Source organism: Sinocyclocheilus grahami, unplaced genomic scaffold (assembly GCF_001515645.1).
Source record: "Sinocyclocheilus grahami isolate Dianchi unplaced genomic scaffold, SAMN03320097.WGS_v1.1 scaffold813.1, whole genome shotgun sequence".
Classification (NCBI taxonomy): Eukaryota; Metazoa; Chordata; class Actinopteri; order Cypriniformes; family Cyprinidae; genus Sinocyclocheilus; species Sinocyclocheilus grahami.
In genome coordinates, this window is record NW_015505992.1 from 395,536 (window position 1) to 422,820 (window position 27,285).

General features: G+C 37.0%; 1 protein-coding gene and 1 long non-coding RNA gene across 2 annotated transcripts in view; both read left to right on the forward strand.

Moving 5' to 3' along the window:
• Positions 1–2,673: 2,673 nt before the first annotated feature.
• On the forward strand, positions 2,674–11,796 carry LOC107562233 (uncharacterized). Its single transcript, XR_001605961.1, has 3 exons — positions 2,674–2,733; positions 8,244–8,246; positions 11,786–11,796. It is a non-coding gene; the product is annotated as an uncharacterized lncRNA (long non-coding RNA).
• Positions 11,797–21,089: 9,293 nt separating this feature from the next.
• Positions 21,090–27,285, forward strand: part of LOC107562224 (uncharacterized) — a gene marked incomplete at its 3' end in the record, with an annotated part of 69,672 nt that continues 63,476 nt past the window's right edge. Inside the window, exon 1 of the mRNA XM_016246830.1 lies at positions 21,090–22,978. Within this exon, the coding sequence (XP_016102316.1) occupies positions 21,715–22,978 (1,264 nt within the window). The remainder of the gene's footprint in view (positions 22,979–27,285) is intronic.

A 27,285-nucleotide genomic window follows, 5' to 3' on the forward strand; every position in this document is an offset into this window, starting at 1 on the left:
GCCTACAGTGAGCAGAGGCCGGGGGCTAGCGTGAGGAACGGCAGGAGGGTAAGAGTGAGCAGAGACGGGTGGGCTTGAGAACGGCGCGGTCGGCGATTTCGACGAAGGAGCGTCTGGAAGGACATGTGACGACTCCGGGCTGGACTCCGCTTCGTAGGCGATTGACAGCGCAAAGTTGTAGTATTTCCTCAGCAACCAGCATGGATCAGCTCCAGGCATGACAAAGCAGATATCGTCCTCTTTTGGAAGACCAAACAAAGTAGTTTCGCTTTCACAACGAAGCACACAGCGTCTTTACGACATGGCGGAAACATCAAAACTACAGCGAGAATAAAAGTTACGCCTTCTTTCTTTGCGTGAACATTTGGGCAGTGTTATGCAAATCTTCCCTCATAGTGACGTAGGTATGTGGGGGGCGTGTTAGAACGAGCCATTTTAGGAAGGCGTGGCTGACTCTTAACTTTTATAAAGAATATCTCTTTGGATTTGAGACTTTAGTCTTTGCAGCTTTACAGATCTTCTTTATGCACCAAGAGCTTGTAACACTCCAAAGAGAAAGGAAAAAATGAAATCGCATCATATGACCCCTTTAATAAGTGCAGTCTGACTATGATTTGACTGAAACATTGTTTGCTATACGTTTCCTTGGTCCAATACAACACAGTACAAAGAAAATATTAGGCTTTTGCCAGCATTATTGATCAATCCACAAATATCAAGATGTTTTAGGGATCCATTGGGGTCAGTTTGGCAGTTTTCAAACGTCTAAATTGTATAGGCTAATTGGTTAACAAACAAAACCCAGTTGTGCATGTACTGCTTCAAATCGGTCATCATGACATTACCTAACACACACACCCACTGCAGATTCAGCTGATGCTGATGTTGACGTTGCCTGCCGCACTTTTAGCCAGTCATGACGAGGAATCAGCAAACAGATGTGATGATTCATGAGGGTTTTTTTTAGTGCGATAAGGGATCAGAATTTGAATGTACAGCTGTATATTCAAGCGATCACAATGCCAGAGTGGCCTAAATTTAAGTTACATGGTAAAGAGTGGGAGAGTGACTCAACTCTCAAAACGTGAATTACACCTTTGGAGGGAGATCACATAAAGGCTCTAACATCATTGTAACTCTGAAATCAGAGCACAGTTGAATAATTTAATCAAAATTTAAACTGCTGGACTTGACTAGTTTTGACTGTGCGAAGTTCTGTATTATGTTCTACAATATCTACTTCACGAAAAACTTCCTCTAGTTCTGTCTGAAGTTAAAGTGCGACACGAAGGTAAACGTATTACTGTTAATATTTTTATTTTTTATTTTTTGGATTACCGTATAGTAATGTATCAATAAAATGACGCAGTTTTGACTGTCATGGTGTGTGCCTGAATGAGTGTGAAACCTGCAATGTTGCATATTCCGATCACTTATAATGGGCACTTTTTGCATTTAAACTGCCTTACTCTGACTGTTGACATTGAAAATTATGCACGTGTTTTTTTTTTTTTCAAGGGTATCGGTTAATTTCTTGATCGCTGTTTTGACATGGTGTTTGCCTGCATATTTTAGACATATTTAGGGATGTAACGATTAACCACGAGCCGGTTGAAAATATGTGACGATTCAAATCGGTTGAGATGCTAAACAAATCGCGATTCATTTAGGGGTAGGAGTTTATATGAATGTATGTCTGAGGGGAACTTACTGTCTTTAGAAAAGGTTAGATGGTATTTTTTTCTTTTCATCTTGCTTCTGTATAATGCATATTGAAGTTCATAAGTGCAGCGCTGCTTTGTTTACAGCAGAAACCAAGGAAATGCTTTAAGCGCCACCTGCTGGCAGAGAGTTAGAAACTGCATAGTTTCACAAAACTGAAGTCAAACCATTCTGTTTTTGCTTCAAATTTCGAAATTATACAATCTAATTTAGATTAAAAACTGCTCATGTTGCATGTATGCAGCATCTTTGTTTGGATCATGATTAAAATGCTGTGGTTGCCTCTAATTTTAAATGGAAAAAGCACAGACAAAGCCTTAGTTTGTTTATATGAAGAGATTTTATTTTATTTGTGTTACTTATTTATTTGATTTGGGGCTTGTTTTAACATTTCAATTTAGTTTCGTTATTTACATTTACATTATATTTAAATTTTGTTATTTAGCAGACGCTTTTATCCAAAGCGACTTACAAATGAGGACAACAGAAGCAATCAAAACCAACAAAAGAGCAACAATATACAAGTGCTATATTAGTATATTGTTATATTTCAATTTCACAAAGAAACATGCAGCATTTTGTCCAAGAAGTAATAAAATGACACATTTAATTTATAATTTGTCTTAAATCTCATTTTGTAAAAAAAAAAATAAAAAAAATCGTGAATTGAATCGAATCGTGAAATCAAAATCGTGAATCGAATCGAATCGAATCGTGAGTTGAGTGAATCGTTACATCCCTAGTCATATTTGGTAATTCTCTTTAATGTATCTGCCCTGATTTGATCCATTTTCCTGGGATATATATTTATTTTTATATTGTTTCGCCATCGTTATTTTGTTTTAAGGAGTTAAAAATGGTCCTTATCAACCTTGATTGAAATGGCAATAACATTCTATCACATTATTTTCACAGTTAAAATTTTTGGCGTTTTTTTAATTTTTTTTATGAAGTTGGGCGGGTTTTGGTGAACATTTGGGCTGGAAATTGTCCATCCAGTCTGGCAACACTGTTTGTAATCACTCTCGCGTGAGGCGCACAGCTGAAAAACAGTGCTTTGCAGAGGGGACGAAACTGAGCAGTGCATAGAAACACATTCAAGTTGTTTGCCGAATGTTATGTTGAACTTCCTTTTATGCATCTGTTTATAAGTTCTAAGAATAGACTTTCGGAATGAAACACTGAAACTCCATATACGATATAAGCATGTTATTTGTCAATATAAAAGCTGTATGACATCTTTTGACATGACAGCTGAAGAACTTGCAATTATGCTAGTTAGTGTGCAGATTAAATGGCAGACTATAGGCTACCTATTAATAAATAGCTAGATAAACCTGTCGAGGTTGCTAGTACTTCTAGTATACAATTGTACCTATTTCTGCCTAGTTTTGTTGGTATGAATTAATGTATTTAGGTTGATTCAGTGATATTAAATAATATTTTAGACTACAATGAAACCAATTAATCTAGACGTTACCATTTTTTCAGTGTACAAGATCAGCAATTTCTTTCTATTTAACTTGAATATGCAGAAGTACATTGTAAGCTTATTTTCTTCAGAATGAAGATTATATATACAGTATATGTATATATATATATGTATATATGTAATATTGAAATATAGATAATATAAAAATAGAAAAGTTATTTTAAATTGCAATTTTTCACAAGTTTCACAATATTTCGTCAGTTGCAGTGTATGTTAGGTACAGACATTGCTTTCAAAAAGGTCCTTTACTGCCATGATAATAAGTCTTTATTATTGCACATTCCCATTTTCGCTCCAAAATGTCTCATAATATGAAATCAACACCCTCTCATTCCTGTGTGTGTCTTCATGGGTTTATTTATAGACTTGTAAGGACACTCTGTTAGTATGAATACAAATGAGATATGTGCCCTTCAAAATATGCAGCACAAAAGCAGCCTCTGTTCTTATGCATAGTAGCACATTCACACCACTATATGGCGGCAGTGAGCTTTGATTGCAGTCAGCAGCATAGGTTCATGAACAAATATGAAAACCTAAAGAAAGATGTCCACTAAGAAATAGGAATGATACTTGTTTTTCATGTACAGAGATTGTTTTTTCCTCCCAAAGTTTGTTTGTCTCGCCATCTGATCCTCACTGCTCTTTATCTTTTGAGTTTGCATGTTTGCATACTTAAGGCTTCTTGTGTGCACAGCTCAGTTTTAGAAAACACAAAGTGCATGTGGTTGTTTTGAAGTGGAATCTGACTCCTTTGTATGAGATACAGGGTTCTTGTGTGTGTTTACATGCATTATTCTGCACGCTGAGTCAGTCTGTGGGTCTCAGTTTGGCTGCAGTTCTAGGTCAGACTCCCATCTCGCATTATTTGTGCTTGCTCAAAGACTGCGCCACATCTCCCACGTTGATACACCGCTGCTTCAGGGGTCCTATGTGGAGCGAGGGGCCCCAGCCAACAGCGCCTAAACAGCCAATTTGCAGTAATTAGCCTAAATTTGTAAGTGCACTGAAAATATCAGTGTGTGCATGTATCTGGTAGGTTTTTTGGTCCCAGGTGTTGTAGCTTTAATATTTAATGATGGTGTAAATTGTTTATAAAACACTTGATGTTTTTATAAATAATCCTGTGAAAAGGTTATTTTGATAGATTTTTGAGATCTCTTTAATGCATAAATGGTATGCAAGTTTTTACAGTATTAGATGCCATGTTTTTGGTGTGAGATCTATTAGATAACAATTGTAACATACCATTAATTTAACATAGCATGAAAGCAGCTGTAAATCAGTAATTCTCAACCAGTGTGGCGGGTCCCAATAGGAGCCCTCAGCAAATTTCCAAGGGGGCTGCATAATATTATTAATTAATGTATAAAAGTCTAACTTAAAATGCTAAACAAATACAATACAATAATACAAATACAAAACACAAAAAGTATATGTAAGTTTCAGTTCATCAGACAAATTTTTCAGATTTTAATCTGATTGATCTGATTTTAATTACCAATGTAACAATGCATGAACACGAGCCTGCTGTTGTTTTAAACAAATATTGTTGTGTTAACTGTTATTTATCAAGCTCAACCGTTCAACCCTGTTACCCAACTTATGTTAAGAAAAAATGATTGAATTAGATGTTGTTGTTTTTTTTCTTTAAATTGTTATATGTTTATAATTAACTGTAAACCAACATTTGGGATGAATTTGCAATTTTGTTACCCATTTTGGTATAGTTCGTAATTCTTAATTATATTTAGTGTAGTTCTTAATTATATATATTTTAAATATTTTAATTGTTTAATTTTTATTGCTAAAAAAATGACAAATATTATAAATAATGGCAATGGTTGACCATTGACTAGAAAATGTAACCATTCATATAATATTTTGCTTGACATTGTGAGGTTGATGATCAAAGTTTCAAACATTTTCTTCTTTCACTTTTTGTACTTTATTTGTGAAACATGTCAGTACTCTACACAGAGTTCAAAACTTTAAAGCTTAATAATGCCTTTTAGTATAGCCTATATATTTGCAACATTCACTCAAGAATGGAAAATTGCAATGTGTTTTCTTTAATTAGTAAGATATATTTAATAATTCATAGTCTCTTTTAGAACTGTTGTTTTGGCTGCAGTCTGTTCTTAATGCATTTCTATCAGAGACAATTCAGTTCAATTCTTGAAGTCGCGCGCACACAGTGAATGATAATATTGTCTCTCCTAGGCCTCTAATGATGTCTCCAGGACAGGAGTTTGTGTGTGTGTGTGTGTGTTTGTTTACGTAGGATGCTATTCTTCCTTTCTCTGACAGCTCCTCTGCTTTATTACATTCTTTTTCTCTCTCTGACCAATAGAATATCTGACACTTTTACCCTTCTTTGCCCTCTCGGTCTCTTCTACCTTTCTTCCCCTTACCATCCCTTGTTCTTTCTGCGGCTATCTCATTTAGCGAACACACCATTGCCTGTGTCAGGTATTGCCGTCGTCCCATTGTGCATTTGTTGGGTGTGTTTATGTAGGTAACTGGCGGAATTCTGGGACTTAAGTGTGCAAGGGTCTTCGTTTCATGGGAGACTGACAGCTACTTAATGAGAATGAAAGTCACTTCGATAAAGTGTTTACACTCTGTGGGTGTTGGGCTTCTTTGACTGCTGATGTGGAGGGGGCTTGGATGTCATTGTTTTATTTGCTGTTTTTTTCCTTAAAGAATGTGAAAAGGATATTTTGAGATAAGCATTTCTTTGAGACGTGTCCAGGACATTTCCTTTTAAACTCTTTATAGCCTAAATAACTGATACTGTGACTTCCTCTTTCTGTATTCGTATAATGGAGCACACATGGAAACCAGGCAAGGGTTACACCAACCATTTGTAAGGTCTTTCTCAAATTGGGACATAAAGTTCACACTAGTAACTTAGTGACTACTAGTTTGGAACTCTGTTCTTTATTTGGGTGTACCATAATTCTTAATGAAGAAATAATCATGAAATAAAATGAGTATAATTAAAATTAATAAAATAAGGGCTAATAAATACACTATTGTTTGGGGTCAGTAAGATCAAAAAAAAGAAATTAATACTTTTATTCAGCAAAGATGCATGAAATGTATCAAACATGACAGTAAAGACATTGTTTACATTACGTTACATTTATATTTCAAATACATTTTTTAAAACTTTCATATTCATCCTGGGGAAAAAAAAATCGGTTTCCACAAAAAAAATGTTTTTAACATTGAGGATAAGAAGAAATATTTCTTAACACCAAATCAGCATATACAATGATTTCTGAGGGATCATGTGACACTGACTGGAAAAATGCCTGTTGAAAATTCAGCTCTTTTACTTTTAAAATATATTAAAATAGAAAACAGTTATTTTAAATTGTAATAATATTTCACAGTATTGCTGTTTTTTCAACTAAAGATTGACGTCTGTTAGGCAAAACATGCGTACTTATGTAATTTAATGTCTGTTATTTTACTCTAGTTGTTACTCCTGGTTTCAGCTAAATTTAATAATGCAACAATCAAATATTTAGTTGCAGCAACTATAAAGTTAGTGTAACCAGCCTCAGATTCTTAGTAATCATGTTCTCGCATTGCAATTTATGTTGGTCTTTGTACAACTGTTGGTCTAAATCCACATGCGTCAGGTAGATGTGGCTGTTGTATCATGTCTTACGGTATGAAACTTTAAAATGCAATGACAATTTAAAACAATTTTTAACGTTACCCTAACTATGAAAAATGAGCTGTCTCTTGTATGAACAGCCCCTTGTGTAGGTGTGCAGGAGACAAGATCGGTCTGTCTAAAAATATCTTTTTTTTTTTTTAATATATAATGTTTCATTTAATGTGATTTATAGATCTATTTTGAGGAAAAATCTGCTGCCAACTTGCATTGCTGACATCTTGAAAGGCTTCCTGTGTTCTAAAGGAATCTGATGGAGTTTAGCCAACTTAATGTCCTGTTTTTCTGAACACCAAGCACTTCCTCTCTCGCTGCCTCTCTCTTCCCTCCATGTTTTTTTGTGTTTGCGCTCTCTTTTATCTTGAATGTGTGTAGTTCAACTGCAGTTTCATAGCCAACACTGTTGACTTCTGTAGAAAAACAATGGGAGTCTCCACTCTTTACACGGAGTAATTTAGACTAGTTTTGACCAAATTTTAGATGTCTTTGTAATAAGTGAAGTGAAGTGTAGTGACATGTGGCCAAGTATGGTGACCCATACTCGGAATTAGTGCTCTCCATTTATCCCATCCAAAGTGCATACACACAGCAGTGAACACACACACACACCGTGAACACACACCCGGAGCAGTGGGCAGCCATTTTTTGCTGCGGCGCCTGGGGAGCAGTTGGGGTTCGGTGCCTTGCTCAAGGGCACCTCAGTCGTGGTATTGAAGGTGGGAGAGAGCGCTGTACATTCACTCCCCCCACCTACAATCCCTGCCGGTACGAGACTCGAACCCGCAACCTTTGGGTTACGAGTCCGACTCTCTAACCATTAGGTCACGACTTCCCAATAAAACACACCTGATTCAAATGATCAGCCAACTGAATGTTCACTCCCGATTCTACCTTCGGATTCCCCCCATTCTCCCAGACATTCATTTCTAATGTATGTCAAGGGCGGATCTGTACATTTTTTTATACAGTTTTTTTTATATATAAAATATTGAAACATATGGTAAAACAGCAATTAGAGGGCTTTTATAATGCTAACACAAGGATACACAAAGTAATAATATATGAAGAGTATGTTTACCCCCCCCCAAAAAAGCAAGGTAAATTAATGCAACATTTTTGTATTGATTCAAATCATTCTAATATTCTTGATGGTGGATTAATGATGTGATGCTCTTCGTTTTCCTTAAAATATCAGACCTGAAAAGGTTAGTTCTGTTAGTAAAATATCATTAGGATCAACCTCCCCAAAAATTTTATTTTTATGAATGATATTTATTAAAAATACTTTTTAACTTGAACATTATATTTAACATGATTAAGATGTTCACATATATTCAGGGTGTAAAGACAATTTGTTATTAGCTTACCGTTTACAGTTTTTAATCCCTTTATTTAAAGGGGTCATATGATGCGATTTCAAGTTTTCCTTTCTCTTTGGAGTGTTACAAGCTGATTGTGCATAGATAAGATCCCTAAAGTTGCAAAGACTAAAGTCTCAAAACCAAAGAGATATTCTTTATCAAAGTTAAGACTCTGCCACGCCCCCCTAAAACGCCTCGTTCTAACACGCCCCCACATATCTACCTCACTATGTGGAAATATTTGCATAATGCCGCCCAAATGTGCACGCAAAGAAAGAAGGCGTGGTTTCAGTAACCGCAGTTAGTGTTGAAGCAGCATGTCAGGGAGACGCTGTGTGTTTCTAGACGAAAGCAAAAGCACTTTATTTGGCCTTCCGAAAGTAGATGCATTTAGGAATCTTTAAGATTACTTACAACAGAACAGCAATGCATTTTATGGACGACCATTTCGTGAACCTAGGAGAGGAGGTCATTCTGACTTTGCTATGACAATCTGGCGCTTCTGAATCAGCTACTGTTTTGTTATTAGTTTAAGTATTTGCTATTGACTGTTCAAATGCGGAGTTTTGCGCATTGTGTGTGTGCGTGTGTGTGTGCGAGAGAGCGAGAGAGCGAGAGAGAGAGAGTGAGACACATCACAGTGGAGTCAGCTGTCTTAACCGTGGCTTGTGTACTGCAAACACATATTCATCACTGTGTCTGTCACGAGACTCTGTTTCCCTTTCGGGCTCTGTCTTTACATTTTTTTTGAAAGATGAAGCTCGCAATTATGGTAAGGGGCGTTACATTTCCGACGAGTACTTGTGGTGTTCGGCCAATCACAATGCACTGGGTCAGCTGGCCAATCAGAGCAGACTGCACTTGTCAGAAGGAAGGACTTTGTAGAAAACGAAGCATTTGAGAGAGGCGGGGCATAGAGGACCTACAATAATGTACAGTATTTGAAAAATAATGTGTTTTTTGAACATTAAAGCATGTCAACATATTCTGTTACACCAAAAGCGTTTGAGAGAGGCGGGGCGTAGAGGACCTACAATTTTTGAATATTAAAGCATGTCAACATATTCTGTTACACCAAATACACAAAATAATGATCTTTAAAAAAGCATCATATGACCCCTTTATTTAATCCTGTTTTTCCCATTTGTCACGTCATTCTAGTCCAAATAAGAATAATATCCCATTAATTTGACCACTTTATGAGCACAGTTTACTGAAAATGACGCTATTCACAGAAATCTCTGCTTCATTGCTATGCAGTGTTCTATAAAGCTAGTCTGAGTTAGTAACGGTACCCAAGAGGTTTAGTAAAAACTGTTGTTTTGCCTTAATATGTCTTCTCAAATATGGTACGAGACAAAGTTGTTTTCTCAGTATATTGACGTTTTTTAGATGGAATAAGCAGCAATGCCACAGGACGCAGCGTAATTATAGGCTCCAAACTCACTCAAACAGACATTTTCCCATATTTGTGTGCAAGCCTGAATTTGAAACGTTATTGCTAGATTGGTAATGCTTGCCATCTATCTGTTGACAGAAGGAAGTTGGGCAACTGGTATCCAGACGGACTTAAAGAAGATGAATTGAAGCTTGGCTTTTGTTGCTAACATCTGTGACTCTGAGCTGTGTTGCGTAGCGACAGCTAGATGGCATCAGCATATTGAGTGACCTGCAGCAGGCTGGACTGAGGAGCTTTTGTCCACACTGATTCACCCTGCCTTTGCTGACATGAATATTCTAATACAAATCATATTTCATTTGATGGTTCAATGCAATTTAAGTGATTTCAATTTAGTATTACATTTTAATTCCATTCCTAGAAGGAGGTCCTTCCACATCAGATCCTGATGATGGTTTCTTGTTAGGGTTTTGGGCTGTAGCTCAGGTTATCTGGTGTAAATCTAATGCTCAATGTCAGATCAGTTGTGTGTTGTGCAGCTGGCCAAATCCTCTTTAAAATGCGGTCACGCCAAGAAACTTAATCCTGCTTATTCACCCCATCAGCCCCACTTCTTGTCCATCGCTAGGCCAGGGTGGCATCAGTAGCACTTCCCCCACAGATTTAGTGTTTTTTTGTTTTTTTTTCAAGCAAAACTGTCTGTATTAAATGATTTATACTATGCATTTTAACTGCAATATAATAAACAGTTTAAATTGTATATTGAATAAATACACCTAAAATTCTAAAATGTTTATATATATATATATATATACATATATACATACAAACAGTGGCACGAGAAAGTTTGGGAACCCCTTGCAGAAAATGTGAACAATTTTAACAAAATAAGAGAGATAATGCAAAATGCCTGTTTTTTTTTTTTTTAGTACTGTCCTGAGTAAGATATTTTACATAAAAGATGTTTACATTTAGTCCACAAGACACAAAAATAGCTGAAATTATTCAAATAACTCCATTCAAAAGTTTGGGAACCCTTGGTTCTTAATACTGTGTGTGGTTACCTGGATGATCTACCACTGTTTTTTGTTTGGTGATGGTTGTTCATGAGTCCCTTGTTTGTTCTGAACAGTTAAACTGAGCACTGTTTTTCAGAAAAATCCTCCAGGTCCTGCAGATTCTTCAGTTTTCCAGCATCTTTTGCATATTTGAACCCTTTCCAGCAGTGGCTGTATGATTTTGAGATCCATCTTTTCACACCGAGGACAATTGAGGGACTCAAACACAACTATTTAAAAAAGGTTCAAACATTCACTGATGCTCCAGAAGGAAACACGATGCATTAAGAGCATTAAGAACAGGACGAAGATGTCCCAATTTTTCTTATTTTGCTGAAATATAATTTTTTCCCATTTAGTATAGGAACAGTGCTCAGTTTAACAGTTCAGAACAAACAAGGGACTCATGAACAACCATCACAAAACAAAAAACAGTGGTAGATCATCCAGGTAACCACACACAGTATTAAGAACCAACAAACTTTTGAATGGGGTTATTTTTATTATTTCAGCTATTTTTTTGTCTTGTGGACTATATGTAAACGTCTTTTATGTAAAATATCTTACTCGGGACAGTACTAAATAAAAAAGAACATGCATTTTGTATGATCTCTCTTATTTTGTAAAAATGATTAACATTTTCACAGATTCTGCAAGGGGTTCCCATGTCACTGTATATGTATATGTATATATATATATATAGCGATTTGTGTTGGTCTAAACAGCTGCATTAATAGCCATTTATTCAAATTAAAATGTTTATCTCACAAATTTTTGGTGTAAAGAGCCCTTAACAATTGAACAAGATCATATTGCAATTTCCATGTTATTTTTAAAATTATTAGGCAGATTGCTTTCCTTACACCATATTTTCCTCAAACCTGTAAATTTGCACAAGATGCAATATCTAGACCCTGAGAGCGGAGTCAGTATTTTGGCAGTGTACTGCTGAATGTGAACCGTGAGTGAGTTCAGGATGTTTTTTTTATAGGCAGGTTGTTGTTGGAGGGAGGCTTGAGAGACCGAATGAGCATATGGTGTGATCTGTGAAGGGTGATTAAGGCTGGATGAAAGCAGGAGCACTGCAGGGATGGCCAGGGGGGTCTTGGCTCGGCTGCTGCCTCTACTGCTACTCTGATAGGAAATGGCATACTGTTCCTGCCCCACTTTGGTTGGCGTTGCGGTTGTGCAGTTCTGATAAGATTACAGACACATTTGGAATGTGCCTTATAGTACGTTTACACTGATTCAACAGGATCCGATCATGCGCTGTAATATGCGCTCATGCTCACAGGCAGAAGTGTGCGAGTGTGTGCATTTGTGAACTTGGCCTCTGAACTCCAGCCCTTCCTCCACCTGCTCATGAATATGTAATGTGTGTGCTAAATGCACTGAAACTACATGGCTCATGAATAATTAATGCTTGTATGTAACAACATGACTCAAATGCTAGTCTGAAGCCCTTGAGATGAAAAACCCCTTTAAAGCTGCTATAAATAGCGTCAAACACATTTGATCACTATATTAAGCCCTAGTTTGACCTTCAACCTTGCCTAGCAAGAAAGTGGTGTCTTAAAAGTTTTATAAATGTTTTGTGCACAGTACAATGTAGTATAAAAATCATAGACTGATACTAATGAATGTTTTTCTTTCTCTTTCATGCCATCTTGGTTTCCTCGTCGTTATCCTCAAAGGTAAGAGATGTTTTATTTATTAATTTATATCAAGTAAAGCTATCAAGTGCATTCTGTTTTTGCCCAATAATCCTCACCCAGGGCCCAGGCCCTCTAGAGAGCCTCAGCAATCTTCCAGGGGGCCACAGTATGACGTAAAAGTATTATATAATTAATAAATAAATTATTTATTTAAATAAATAAATATGTATCTTTATTATTATGATGTTACAACATTCAAACCCTAATTTAAATTAAATAAATAAATAAAGATCATATTTTTGAAGTTGGCATCACTGGTGTAATGCTAATGTTTAATGCTGTGACGCTGCTTTGAAACAATCTATAAAGTATAAATAAAGTTGACTTGACAAAATCAAGATGTAAACATCAATCAATCTGTATTCTGTTCTAGCATGAATTTCACATGTGAGAATGCGCAAACAGAGCACTATTGTTATTTTTAACTATTAAAAATAGTTTTCTTTAATTGAAAGCACAAATAAAATATAAATATTAGATGAAAAACATAATGTTAATAATAATTTAAATGATAAATATAAATAATACTAAATAACACTGAACTCATACACATTGATTTTTCTTAATGGTTGTGATTTATGATTGATAAAACACAGCAATTTTTAATGTTCTTTTTGGACAGACAAGTTTGTTATTGCTGAAATCTTCTTGTGTAAAGATTTATGACACAATGTTTGACTAAAATGCTAAAATATGTCATAAAAAGTGTTATTTCCTTGAAGATTTTTGATCTAAATCTATGTCCAAATATATTTGAGCAAATTTATATGCAACAATCTGGGAATGTTAGTTATATCTGCTGTTCTTGATGTTCATATGTTCCTATATGTATGCTGTTCCTTTATGTATGTTACCACCTGCTATTCCTGTGCTTCGTGTTATCTGATTTTACTGTTTTAATGTTATCTGTCACATTTAGCATTATCTGATAATTCCATAGTGTGAATATATATATATATATATATAGTATTATCTGCATTTCCTTTAGTTTGGTATCATGTTCTGATCTGTTCTTTGTCTATTTATAGCTTAGCTAGGCTTTGCACAAATCTAGTCCCTTTATATCTTTTACGTTTGTGCTTTTGAGTGAATTGTGTATGTATCTGTGCCCATATGCCAGTGTGTGTGTTCCAGCAGGGGCCTGTACTTTCTGCTAACTGACCCATTTTCCACCGCCTCATGGGGGGGGATGAAAGGCAGTGTGGTGCTTTGCTCTTTCAATCTCTTTTCTCATCAAAGAGAGAGGGAGAGCTGCTCAAATGCACCTTATTCAGTGTTCAAATCCCTCTATCCCAGCATCCCCACATCAGCTTTCATCGCAGCTCTGTTGGTGCCTTCATAACTGCCTTTTAATGTCTAAACAGTCACCGTTTAAAGTTTTGTAACGGGTTTGCGTGAGCTGACACAGAAAGCCAAGCATTTCTACTGTGTTGCAGGGCTGCGATTCATATTTAATGCAATGCGGATAGTGTGTGAGAGTGTGTGTCGAAGCGTAGGAGGGAAGCTGCATCCGAGGGTGCGTTTTTGAACGTAGAAAGAGCATGAAAGTGTCTTTTATATTCCACTGCAGTGTCAATTCCCTTTTGGCTTTGCTAGTTTTCTGATCTCCATTTTAGCAATGACCTGCAAAAACGCTAACATAGAATGAGTCTCTCAATGCCGTTTTGTTTCAGATTTTGAGCTGTAGAGTCAAGGTTGATGAAAGGGCTGGAAGTAAAATCTGCTCTCAGGAAAAGTGACCTATGTGATGGTCATATGACAGAAGGGCTGCTTGATGTGTCATTTTCACACGCAATGTTTTGCTACGGACATGGTTTCAGTTAACTTAAAGTTCAGTATCCGTAAGATTTGTAGTTTTCTGAACTCAGCATGAAAGTGGGGCAGTGGAGGTCTTGTTTTGTATGGAATTACCTCTTTATTAGCTCTTTCTGCAAAAACGTACAGCTACACTGACAAATTTTGATTGTTTTTCCATAGCAAATACACATTCTTTCTCAGCTGCAGCCAGGAACACTGTGGGTGCTTTCCTTTCCTTCTCTTTTTATAGAATAAAAATAATAGTATATGCATTATTCAGGTCATGACACATATTTCATTACAAAGAGTTTTGTCCAAGGCTTCCTCACTGTGCCAGCAGATGGTGTAAACCTACAAGGATTGCATTTGACAATTGACTTGCCATTAAATAAAATTATTGGTATTATTTTTTTTTTCTTTTCTTCTGGGAGTCAGATTTGCAGTATGTAACCAGATAATTTGTTAATGTAATTACCTTTTTATACATTTAATATTTAATATTTATATATAAATATTAAAGGAACACGCCACTATTTTTTAAAATAGGCTCATTTTCCAACTCCCCTAGAGTTAAACAGTTGAGTTTTATCGTTTTCGAATCCATTCAGCCGATCTCCGGGTCTGGCGTAGCACTTTTAGCTGTAGCTTAGCATAGATCATTGAATCTGATTAGACCATTAGCATCTTGCTCAAAAATGACTAAAGAGTTTCTATATTTTTCCTATTTAAAACTTGACTCTTCTGTAGTTACATCGTGTACTAAGACCATGGGTGCAGCAGGCGCAATGATACTACGCAGTGCCTGAAAATAGGCTAACTTCCGTCAACACAACCAACGTGACCACCTGCTTGCAAAGGCAGCGTGATGGGGACTATTTTCATTCGCTGCGTAATATCATTGCGCCTGCTGTACCCATGGTACGGCAGCAAAGTTCCTTGATTATTACGCCGGAATGAGAATATAGTTCCTAGCCATATCGACCTAGAAAATCTCAACTTTTCATTTTCCATCGGTCTTAGTACACGATGTGAAGAGTCAAGTTTTAAATAGGAAAAAATATAGAAACTATTTGGTCATTTTTGAGCGAGATGCTAACAGTTTAATCAGATTCAATGATCTATGCTAAGCTACAGCTAAAAGTGCTACCGCTAGACCCGGAGATCGGCTGAATGGATTCAAAAACGGTAAAACTCAACTGTTTAACTCTAGGGGAGTTGGAAAATGAGCCTATTTTAAAAAAATAGTGTAGTGTTCCTTTAACAAATATTAACATTTATTTTAAAAAATGTGAACCGTTATTGGAGGGGTAACATTTCTGTTCATTTGTAAACCTTTTAATTTAAAAAATAAATGCATTATTTATTTGTGTTTAATATTATATTTTTTATATATTATTTATTTATGCAAAACCGTAATACTACTTTTTTTTTTTTTTTTTTTATACAAAATCATTTGACTAATTTATTCACTTTAATATTGTTTAATATTATTCATGTTATGTATAATTAGAATTATTCATGTTTCCTATTAACAAATGTAACAAATATTCATAATTTATTTATTAAATGATGTGAACATTTATTGCAGAGGTAACATGTAAGTTCATTAGAAATATGTTTGACGGGTAAAACGGTCATTCCCTTGTGTTTAAGTAGCACATCTGCTTATTTTGCTGCTGTTTTATTGCTTCATCACAATTAGAAATGTTCCATTACAGGATCATTCAAAGCTGTTTGGTGTATAAATTCACTGTATTGGTCTATAAAGAGCTGAACAGGGTAAAGTGCCTGATCTTCATAACTTTTTAGGTAAGAGTTTCTGTTTAAATAGTTAACCTTCCTCCAAAGGTAAATCTGTCACTCGGGTTCTGTTCTTAACCAGAATTCACTTGTGTAACAATAGAGGAGCTTTGTGTATGTGGTTTCTATGAAAACCGATATGAGTGATATCTCACTGTCTTTCTTTCAACTTGCCGCCTGGATTCTAGATAACAGGTAAAACAGTGATCAAGACATGGACTGGATCCTTGTTCTCTCACTGCTTTTCCCCTCTAAGCTTTAGCTAATAATGCGGATCAGAGATTCTGTGCAGGCTGCACCTGCGAAGCTCTGTGGTCCGTATCAGGGATCTTACATGGTGCAGGAGTGTTGAAACCCGCCAATCATGAGGCCTGTCGACACCCTGCCACTGGACCGCAGCAATAAACAGGGTCTTTTTTCCCCCTGAGCCTTTTATCTCAGATGAAAGTCTCTCCCTCGTGAGTCTTGCCAACCCTTCCAAGTGCAGCAAATGGGCCAGAGAACACCTGCTAAAGTCAGCATGTTTCTACTGTACATCCCTCAGTACATCATGCTCCTTCTCTCTCTATTTCTCTTTATTTTCTCTCTGTCTGTCCACCCACCTTGCTGTGGGATCCTCTCTTCTCTCAGGCCTGAGCTTTCCTTGAGAAGGTTAAGTTGGCACTTGTTAAACTGCTTCTGCTCTGTCAAAATAGGTAAACATTTTCAAGATGATTTGCCTTTATGCTCCTATACTCCTTAATAATGAATTTGTAATTTAAATTAGGGATGTTTTTAGGGTTGTCAGCTGACTTTAGATTTTCTTATTTAAATGTATCGGTTGTCGTTGTTTATATATTGGCAGATATTGTATACTATTTTTAGATTTAGATTATACTGTTGTTCAAAAGTTTGGAGTTAGTATGTTTTTTAAATACCTTTGTTTAGCAAGGATGAATTAAATTAATCGAAAGTGACAGTAAAGATGTTGTTTAAAAAGTTCTATTCTAAATAATTGCTGTTCTTTTAAACTTTTTGTACATCAAAAAATCCTGAGAAAAGTATCAGTTTCCCCATTAATATTAAGCAGCACTATTTTCAAATTTGATTGTTGGAAATGTTTCTTGAGCACCAAATCAGCATGTCAGGATGATATCTGAAGGATCATGTGACACTGATAGCTGGAATAATGGCTGATGATATTTCAACTTTGTCATCACAGGAATACATTTCATTTTAAAATATATTCAAATAGAAAGCAGTTATTTTAAACTGTAATACTATTTCACAATATTACCGATTTTACTGGATTTTGAAGTTAATCTTTAAAACCACTAATCATTTTATATAACATTTGTAATCTTTAGCAAATAATCATAATACTATTTTTCATACTGTTTATTATAACATTGTGATGCCTAAATTTAGTTCTCTTATTGCCATTTTATTTATTAACATAGTGTAGGATTTAATATTGACCATTTATTGGTTATCAACCAATAGTATTGACTTATCGTATTGATAAAATGTTAAAATTTGTGCATTCCTAATTAAAACCTCACACATTTACAATAGGTCTCTTCATGGTTTTTGCTATATAAAACATTCTGGTTTGGTTTATGGTAAATGTGCGAGAATTACTTGTAGTATATTATAGTCCAAACCACTCACAAAGCACACTAAATCAGTGTGGGCTCTTTTGGCTTGCTGAGAAGACAGGTGGTTCCTTGCATGCTACATTCTCTTCAAACCAGGGCCCTTGAAACATAATTTTATTAAAGCAGCTTTCACGGTCTGGCCTGCAATTATCAGATTCCTGTGTCTTTCTTGGCCATGAATTAAAAAAGGAAGAAGCAAAGACAGGTCCAGAATACTCTAGATAGTGTTCACTTTGAAATAGATATACAGCTCTTTTTTTCCCCCAGTGCTCTAAATTTGTGAGCATGAGCTCCAAGTGTGTTATTTTTAGGATATTACGGTTTGCGAATTCAGATAAGAAACCGATTTCCACATCTTTGAATCTGTATAAAATGTATTTAGTGTATTATCACTGCTGCTGTTGAATTATGCATGACGTGAGGCTTTTTTCCTCAAGTTTGGGAGAACATCTGTATGTTTTGAAGACACATTAGGCAAAATCTCAGTGTTTGTAACTAGTGCAACCGCGGCTCTGCTTTCATTTCATGGCGTGCAGTGGGAAAACTTACACTGGAGAATTTTTCTGCAATCAATCAGGCTCCTGGGTCACCCAGCGGTGCCACATGCCATTCAAAATAACTGTACTCCAACGTCATTTGTATTCAGCTGCATGCAAAAATATGCAGAAAGATTGATGTAATAGAACATAGAAACATGCTTGATGCTTTCGCATTACTTCTGTGTAGGCTCTCTGTTATATATTTCATATGTAACGTGGGGTGTGCCTGCTTTATATTCCATTCTCTGTGTTAAGTATTCAGGAGGTATGAAGGCATGCATTCACATTGATGATAGAACATGTGAAGGGCGATGTGTTGCATCAAGAGTGTGTAGTGCATACCTAGGCTTCTAAGCCTGCTTCTCTTTATGACAGTCCTGTGGCTGTGATGAAAGGACGAGGCATGTTTGAAGTCGGACAACATCGTCTGCAGAGGTGTATAATTTGCTTAAACTGATTTTCTATAGTCTCACTGGTGCAGAGGTTTGAAGCTCTACAGTCAGAGCAGAATTGAAAGAACTGGACCACAATTGGTGTGTAAATCTATGGCGTAAATCTTTTTTTTTTTTTTTTTAGTCCTGTGGAATAAAAAAAAGATAAAAAATCCAGTTCATACATAGAATAATTTAAATACATATCTTTTATGATGCTCAAGTTTTTAATTTAGCCTATTTTAAATTATTTGTTTTATTTTTTTGAAGTAAAATAATATCAGCAGGATACAACTGTAATATCTTAATAAAGAAATATGTCTTATTACAAGAAAGAAATTCTTGTTAAAAAAGCATTTTGACATTTCTGGCAATCCTTTTTTTCCTTAGATTTTTTTAAACAACTTTTTCTCTATTTAAATATTCATATATTTAAGTACTTAATATTTGAAAAGCTGTTGTCCACTAAATCAAAATTATACGGGGAAAAAACATGTATGAAAAAAGATATCTTAATAAAGAAATGTGTCTTATTACAAGAAAGAAATTCTTGTTAAAAAAGCATTTTGACATTTCTGGCAATCCTTTTTTTCCTTAGATTTTTTTTAAACAACTTTTTCTCTATTTAAATATTCATATATTTAAGTACTTAATATTTGAAAAGCTGTTGTCCACTAAATCAAAATTATACGGGGAAAAAACATGTATGAAAAAACTAAACAAAACAAAAGCAGAAGGGGAATTTTTTTTTTGGGGGGCGAAATGTTTTGGGAAAAAGTAAAAACTTTTTACTTTATAGATACAACACAGAACATTTTTGGGGTCTTTAAATTGAAACTCTTATTGAAAATGGAAGCTTTTCAAAATTTAAAACCAACATGAACACAAAGATTAGAGTTCCAAGAACTTGGCACATTTGTTTAAAACTCAAAAATGCTGTGTGTACAAGAGATCCACAAACGTACATTTTGTGATTTGTTTTGATTCTATGGGAATATTGTATGCAAAACAGTCATGCCAATTAATTTCTTTTGAAATGGAAATTGAAACTATTCTAATCATGGGAATAATGTTAATAACTCCTATGGTTTTACAAAAGAGGCTTCACAACATGTATCTGTATCTTGAATTATTGAGATGAGGGGATTTAGGCCTTTGGACGGGAGAGCAGTAGATGAAGACTGCTGGAGTAGATGGAAGCTTCGCAGGGGCAGGTGGGGCTCCACTGGTGAGTTAGGGGGAGGGCAGGGGGGAGGTGATGCTGAGAAAAGCTGTACAGAGTGGATCCTAATGAGCCTTTTCTAATCCGCCCAAATCTTTGTAACAATCCCACAAATGCCAAGCCGGAGTTTGAAGGCGAAAGGAAGACACGGGGATATGAGTGGCGAGATAAGAGGGGTAATCTTCAACACCCACACATCCCTCCTCACAGACAGAAGGGGTGATGGAGAGGTGGCCGGAGGGCAGATGAAAGTGCTGCTCGACCCCAAGTACGTTCTGACTGCTTATGCCATATGATGTGATTAGTCCAAATATACTACACTCTTAAAAATAAAGGTGCTTCAAAAGGTTCTTCAAGCGATGCCATAGAAGAACCATTTTTGGTTCCACATAGAACCATTCAGTCATAGGTTCTTTAAAGAACCTATGACTGAATGGTTCTATGTGGAACCAAAAATGGTTCTTCTATGGCATCGTGAAGCACCTTTATTTTTAAGAGTGTGTAAATACTGTCACATGATACTACAGCATTTTAGTATACAAAAGTGCAAGTGAACCATTTTAATAATTATCTTATTATTAATAATAATTACTAATAAATGAAATAAACCTGTGACATGTTATTCCTATCTCCTGTCCTTTTCACACAGTGATGCTTTTTTTCCCTTAAGTGCTAAAGCATCAATAAAACAAACCATTATCTCACGGTATTCGTGAGTATACACAGTTTAAACGATAACATATGCGCAAAAAAAGTACTTTGTGTGTAGCGTGTTTTTTCTTTCTCATGTGAGCCCGGGTGGGTTTCAAGTTTTTGATTGACAGAGACGTGGGAACCCCACCCCCGCGCGTCCGCTGGATAATGCGATGTCCAGGAGTGGAGTAGATTCACTTCAAACTAATTCTCGAGTGTTTTATCTTGACACACCAAAGCAAATACACGCGCTCGCATTGCAGCTACGTTTATGTGAAGCACAACTTTATGTGTGCCACTGCGTAGGTTTATTGCTTAACATATTTCTGCGTGCAGGAGTTTACCTTCACAAGTTCGACATGTGTTTGATATTTCTCTCATGCACCAATTATAAACATTATATAGGTAACTACAAAAATAATGTCAGATGCCGTATGAGAATCTGAATAAATGATGCAAGTCGCATGAAACAGCACTAGTGTGAAAAGCGTCTTGGAGGATCCGTTCCGGGTTTTTCTTCCGCTCTGACTGGATGATTTGTGTGGATATGGAGCACACGGGGCAGATAGAGGAGAGAGAAGGTTATGGATCCGTAGCTCTTGCCGCTGTCTGTCTCTTTTCTCGGGACTGTCGTTTTGAATAAGGCGAGGGTCGAGCTTCGAGTCGTGCATGGTACATTTGAATGAAAGTAGGGACGCACAGCCGCTGGAAACAAAGGCGCGCCGGGTCCGGTGCAAAGGAGCAAGCTGGCTGCGCGGCGGGGGATGCAGGGCACAATAGGGAAGATCACACTCTTCTGCTTTTGGAGGACAGTGTTGGAATAACATTTCCCCCTAGACAGACTAGCCTCGCAGCGGGAAACAGGAATTTGAAGCTGGACTTTACTTTTCAGGCAAATGTTTTGTGAACATGAGGACGGGCTTTGCACTGGACGTCTAGGAGACTTGATGGGGCTCTTTCAGGATTTTTAGATTGCGCAAATAGTCTCAAAAACGCACCGGCACAGCAAAGGAACATTTTGCGCACCAACGCGATTTTGAGCTGAGATTGTTTAATATCATTATTATTATGCGCTCTGGAGATCACCAGCTGTGGGTGAAATCACGCTAGAAACATATTTTGCGTGAATTAATTTACTTGGATTTGGTTTCTGAAGAATGTACTTACTTGATGGTAATTACCCGGAAAGGATGGAGCGGGGTACGCCACAAAGAAAAACCGTGTACCGGATATCTTTGACACTAGTGAAAAAAGAAACTCTGCAGGATGGCGGAGGCTCCGCGCACCGGCAGCTGGAGAACCCTAAAGTGAGCGCGTACCGGCGGGAGGGAGCCGCTGACGCTCAGCGCAGCTCACCGCTGGAAGAACTGAAAGAAGTGGAGGACGAGACGGACGAATTTTCTGCACACTCATACATGAGGAACTTCAGGACATTTAGTACTGGACATCTAGAGTTGGGCAGGTTGAAAATCTCAAGGAGGGCGCAGTATTCACATAAAGACAAGGAATTAAATGAAACGTGCATCCTGCCAGAGAATGGACAGAGCAAGGTCATTGAAAACGGGGCACTAGTGCACAAAAAGGCAGATGATGTAGCTGAAAGTGACAGATTGAAATGTGATGCTGAGCATGGAGAAATCTGCATTACAGCTGCTGCTAATAGAGGAAACACAGACATTCGAAACAAAATCCTCAAGACTTCCCGGAGCACAGAGGAACCGGTCAGTACATGGTCAGATGATACCTCAGAGGAACCCAAGGGTGGCAGGATGGCCAAAGAGAGCTGCATCTCTTATTTGCAGGCTAAAGGGAATGGGAAGTCACCCAAACCAGCACCTGAAACCCCTCCGGTGAAGAGCCACCCAAGCCTCCTGCGGCGAAGTTTCAGCTTTCGCCACTGGACAGGTGGAGAGTTGATCCGCATACGGGCGCTTTCCAAAGAGAAGCACCACAGCAGCTCGGGCTGCATTGGCCATGATGGAGAGCACAGTCAGGTCCAGGCTGGCGTAGTTCTTCAAAACATGGCTTTCGCCGAGTCTGAGTCCACTGAGAAGCGAAACACCTTGGATGTGGGTGAGGTCTTGAGCAAAACTGACTCCATGACTGAACTGGGCCGTATGGAGAGGATGAAGGGCAAGAATCGAACGCTGGACAACAGTGACCTGCTCAAGCTGTCGGATAAATCGTTGATGGACAAGGAGGGTTTTATTAGAGGGACAGGCTCCCGTTCCAGCGGGCAGGAACGTAAACTCATTCGGTTCTTCAGCGGTATCTTCTCAAAGCGAGAAGGGACATCCACACCACTTAGCAGCCCCAGCAACCGGGCTCTCCGGAAGAATGGCCTACTGGGAAGTCAGCGGAGATCAGAAATGAGCTGCTCACAGTCCAGTACCGAAAGTGTTAACGGATGCCAACCGGACGGTAATAGCTGTTATCTTTGCTCTGTTTTTTGGCTTCATGTAAGCATGAGGCAGGAGGATGCTCTGTTTGCTATTGTGGACTTAGGACGGTGGTTAGAGGATGCATGTTTGTTTTGGACAGGAAGGTGTTGTTTAGTCCCCACTTCGCAGGCCGCCTGTATTTGTGTTTCATTATGCTGCAAGCTTGCAGCTTACTCTGAGAGCTGGCAGCCTTGTTTGCAATGGCAGGTGTTTACATTCTTGAACCATGAATGTAAAAACCTTCATTAAGTGCTGTATCCGTTAGCCTGCTCTATATATTTTGCTGGCAATGCACAATGTCAGAGTGACAGTTTCTTCCACTTGTGTTTTCTTCTGGAAGTTTAGAGTTAATATAAGTGGATTGCACTATTCACACAAACACCTTTTTCCTTGTTGTTTCGGATCCATTATCTCACTGTCATTGTTACTGGTGGCAGCAGGTCGCCTGTGAAGGCCACCACCCTCTCCTATCATTAATAATGCAGAGCTGCTGTAGATACTGTGTAGAGATTCATAGAGATTTGAATGGATTACCACACACCGTTTTGTGACTGAGGTCAGCAGACCGCCAAGAAAAGCAGATTGTCTGTCTGCAAAATATGACACTTTTTTCTTTCTTAGTATGTAGATCCCCTTACAAGGATCCCCCATACTAAATTACAATCACAGCAATGCAATTCAGTCTTGAAAGACAATTTTATACAGGTATTAACAGTCAAATTATAGAGAATGAAATAACTGGCTTTTATGTTGTCACTGTTCTCACACTATTGCACATTCTATTATCTCTAGAATATTTACTTGGAACTAAGTTGACTGATTAGAGTAATGTTAGGTGTATAAACCTTTAAAATAATAAAATACTTTTAAGTAAAAATAATCCAGTCAAAATAAAAGAATTGTGATGTATGCTCATGATTTATAAGGAGTGTTTAGATAGCATAATGAAACAGTAATATCACATTTTGGTACAATTATTAAGAAATATAAATAAAATAATACTTTATTATTTTAAAGTAATTCTTAACACTGTTAATTTGGCAACCCCAAAAATACGAAACCCCTGCTTTGGGTCATACTGTCTGTTCCTGCATAGATTAGTGAATGAAAAATCTTAGACAGGAAATTAACAATATACCTTTCTGTTTGAGTTTTGTAATACGATGGTGATGCAGTCTTGATTAGATTGGAAGTATTTTATTTTTTTTAAGTTTGTGTCAGTGACGTAGCTCAGCAGAGGGATTATTTCAGGGCCGTGTTAATGATCAGGTCAGCACTAGTGCCTGTAACAAGGCATGTAGTAAAACCTTAGTTGATTAGCCGTTTCCACATTCCTTAGATTCCAGAGACATTCTTGACTCGTCTGAAGAAATACATTCTTGCCAATTAGATAATGATCATCTTACATTAGAGCAGTGTCATGTTTCCTTCTAAATGAGTGGCTTTACCTGGATCTGTTTAGTGATGCACCAGTCTATCTGATCCATCCAATCTATTGCTATTTTCTGAAATTCAGGGCTGATATTTTAAATAGTGTTATGCAAAATGTAAACATATGGAGGCAATGATTATGAATAACACAGTACTTTCTCAGCACCCTGCGCATGATGCACCAAAGCATATTCACTTTCATTATAATGAAAAGAGTGGCCAGAATATTCTTTGAAAATTCATCTTTTGTTTTCCACATAATATAGAATGTCATACAGGAATCACATACCAGGGACTAAATTACAGATTTTTAATTTTTGGGTATTTTTAAGAACTTACCATGTTGTATGTTCATTGCAAAAAGTTTATTCTGCAATTTGGTTGATTTTTAGGGATTTCAGCCGATCATTAGTAGTTTGTGTAACACTAACACTAATGAGAGTAAACAAATCAAATTCAAATTCTGATTGATTGCATTTCTAAAATGGTTTTCATTTTTGCTATCAAAGCAAAGCTATGTTAGGCATTAGGGCATTTATTTTTAGTTAGTTGCTTGTTTCATGACTCAGCCGGTGTGTGTATCTCTGACGTTTCCTCTGCATCTCATCCTCTTCCTCAACCTTGGAGTCATTAGTTCGGTTCAGTTCAGTTAGCATTGCTGTGTTAGTTAGCAGCCGGATGGGGTATGACTTTCATTCATTTGGCTCTGTGCGAGCAGGATGTGAGATGGTACTGCAAAGTCAGCGTTATATAGTCCTGCAGGGTGTATTCCCAGATCCCAGATGGGTCCTACATATGGATTTGTTTATAGGCAGCTGATGTCCTCAGAGGGCGCTGTCCTATAGCTCGAATGTGCAGCGAGGAATCATTCAAAACAAGAGCAGAAATGTGCGATATGATTCACGATACTGATTTCACAATATGATTCTCACAATTTTTTAATTATAAATGAAATGGTGTCCTTTTATTATTTCTTAGACAAAATGCTGCACATTTGTTTGGAAAGTTGAAATGTGTCAAATAACACAATTACATTGACATTTTAAAACAAATCCCAAATCAAATAAATAAATAATACAAAAAATAATATTTTTCTTCATATAAACAAGGCTTTGCCTGTGGTCTTTCCCATTTAAAATTAGAGGCATCCACTGCATTTTTATCACGATCCAAACAAAAAGATGGTTCGTATGCAGCATTGAGCAGTTTTTGATTTAAATTAGATTGAATAATTAAAAATTTGAATCAAAAACAGAATGGTCTGACTTTAGCTTTGTAAAACTACTTTACCAAACATCTGAACAAAACAAAAACAGCAGACGGGCTGAATGAGAACGCAAATTCTCTCCCTGACAGCAGGTGGCTTTTATGGAACAGCAGAAATATAGCGTTTCCTTGGTTACCACTGTAAACAAAGCAGCTCTGCGTTTAATATGCATTATACCAAAGACTATAGAATACCCAAGATGTGCCACTCATATAGTTTTGAATGGGGAAAAATGCAACACTCAATATGGCCGCTCTATAGAACGAAGCCCCGCCTTCTGAGTAAAAGAGCCAATTGCTAATCGGTAAAGTCAGCGTGTTCAGACCTCTGTTTGCAGAACTCTAGATTTGAATTTGGGCAGTTAATCACCAAATGGATGCCTGTGACTTGGAAGGCAGGATGTCATAGTCAATGCTGCAGTTTTTATTATTTTTTTTACTGTAGTTCAGAGACACAAAATAAGAAATACACAACTGTGTTCATTTGTTTTGGACATTTTATCTGTACCCTGCATCCCAGGCAACGCACCTCTGTACACATCTGTGAGTGCATAAAGATAGAACCTGAAATAATGTTTCTGTGCCCAATTTGTCTCTTTACAGTAGCAGTGCCCTAGCGGCTCCCTACTGTACACCCTTTATCTTTTTCCCTTTTGCTTCTTTAAAATTTACAGATGGACTGAAAATTTTGGCCACCAGTATTTAATAATATTAATAAAAGTATTCAGTGTACCTCCCAATATTTTAAGAGTTGTTAGATGTTGCATTTGTAATGCCACTTGAAAGAAGAACAAGTATCACCACTTAGAATTTTTTTTTTCTTTCAGTTTCTGATTTTCAGCCCAGCGTTCACAATTTTTGCATTCAATTTCAGTATTCATTGTAGAAGCGCCGTTTACTTTAACATTGCTTTTGTTGGTGTCCACAAATTAGAGAAGAATGTCAATGTGGCTATAAAGCGATAATTCAACCAAACTTTTAATTAAAATTTACATAATTGGCTCACCCCAACATGTATTTTGTTCTTTTCCATGCAAATACAGTAAATGGATTGGAACTTTTAAGCTTCAAGTAGGATGCACAAGCAACATAAACATATCATAAAAGTAGTCTGTATGACTTTTTGCACTATGTTCCAAGTGTTCTGAATTTGTGCAGTAGCTTCATGTGATAAATAAACCAATATTTAAGTGATTATTCTCTGAAAATCTTCCCCTCTAATGTGCGGTTATTCACGCTGAGTGGATCATTTGAGTTAGTGAGTTGAACTCAAGAATTGGATCGCTCCAGTTTGTGAACTGGACATTGCTACACCTCTCATGAACTCTCATTAAAGTACCAGAGAGATCTAGGGTGGATTCCACTTCAAATGTTTATTGCGTTGCGTTTTTCCAAATCCTATAACATGTTAAAGGTGCGGGTCACATGAGCATGCAAAATAAGGTCCATTGTCAGTGTAGAGATGCATAGAGCACTGCTCACACACACACACACACACACACACACACACACACACACACACACACACACACACACACACACACACACACACACACACACACAAAAAAGAGAAAGGAAAAAAAAAAAAAC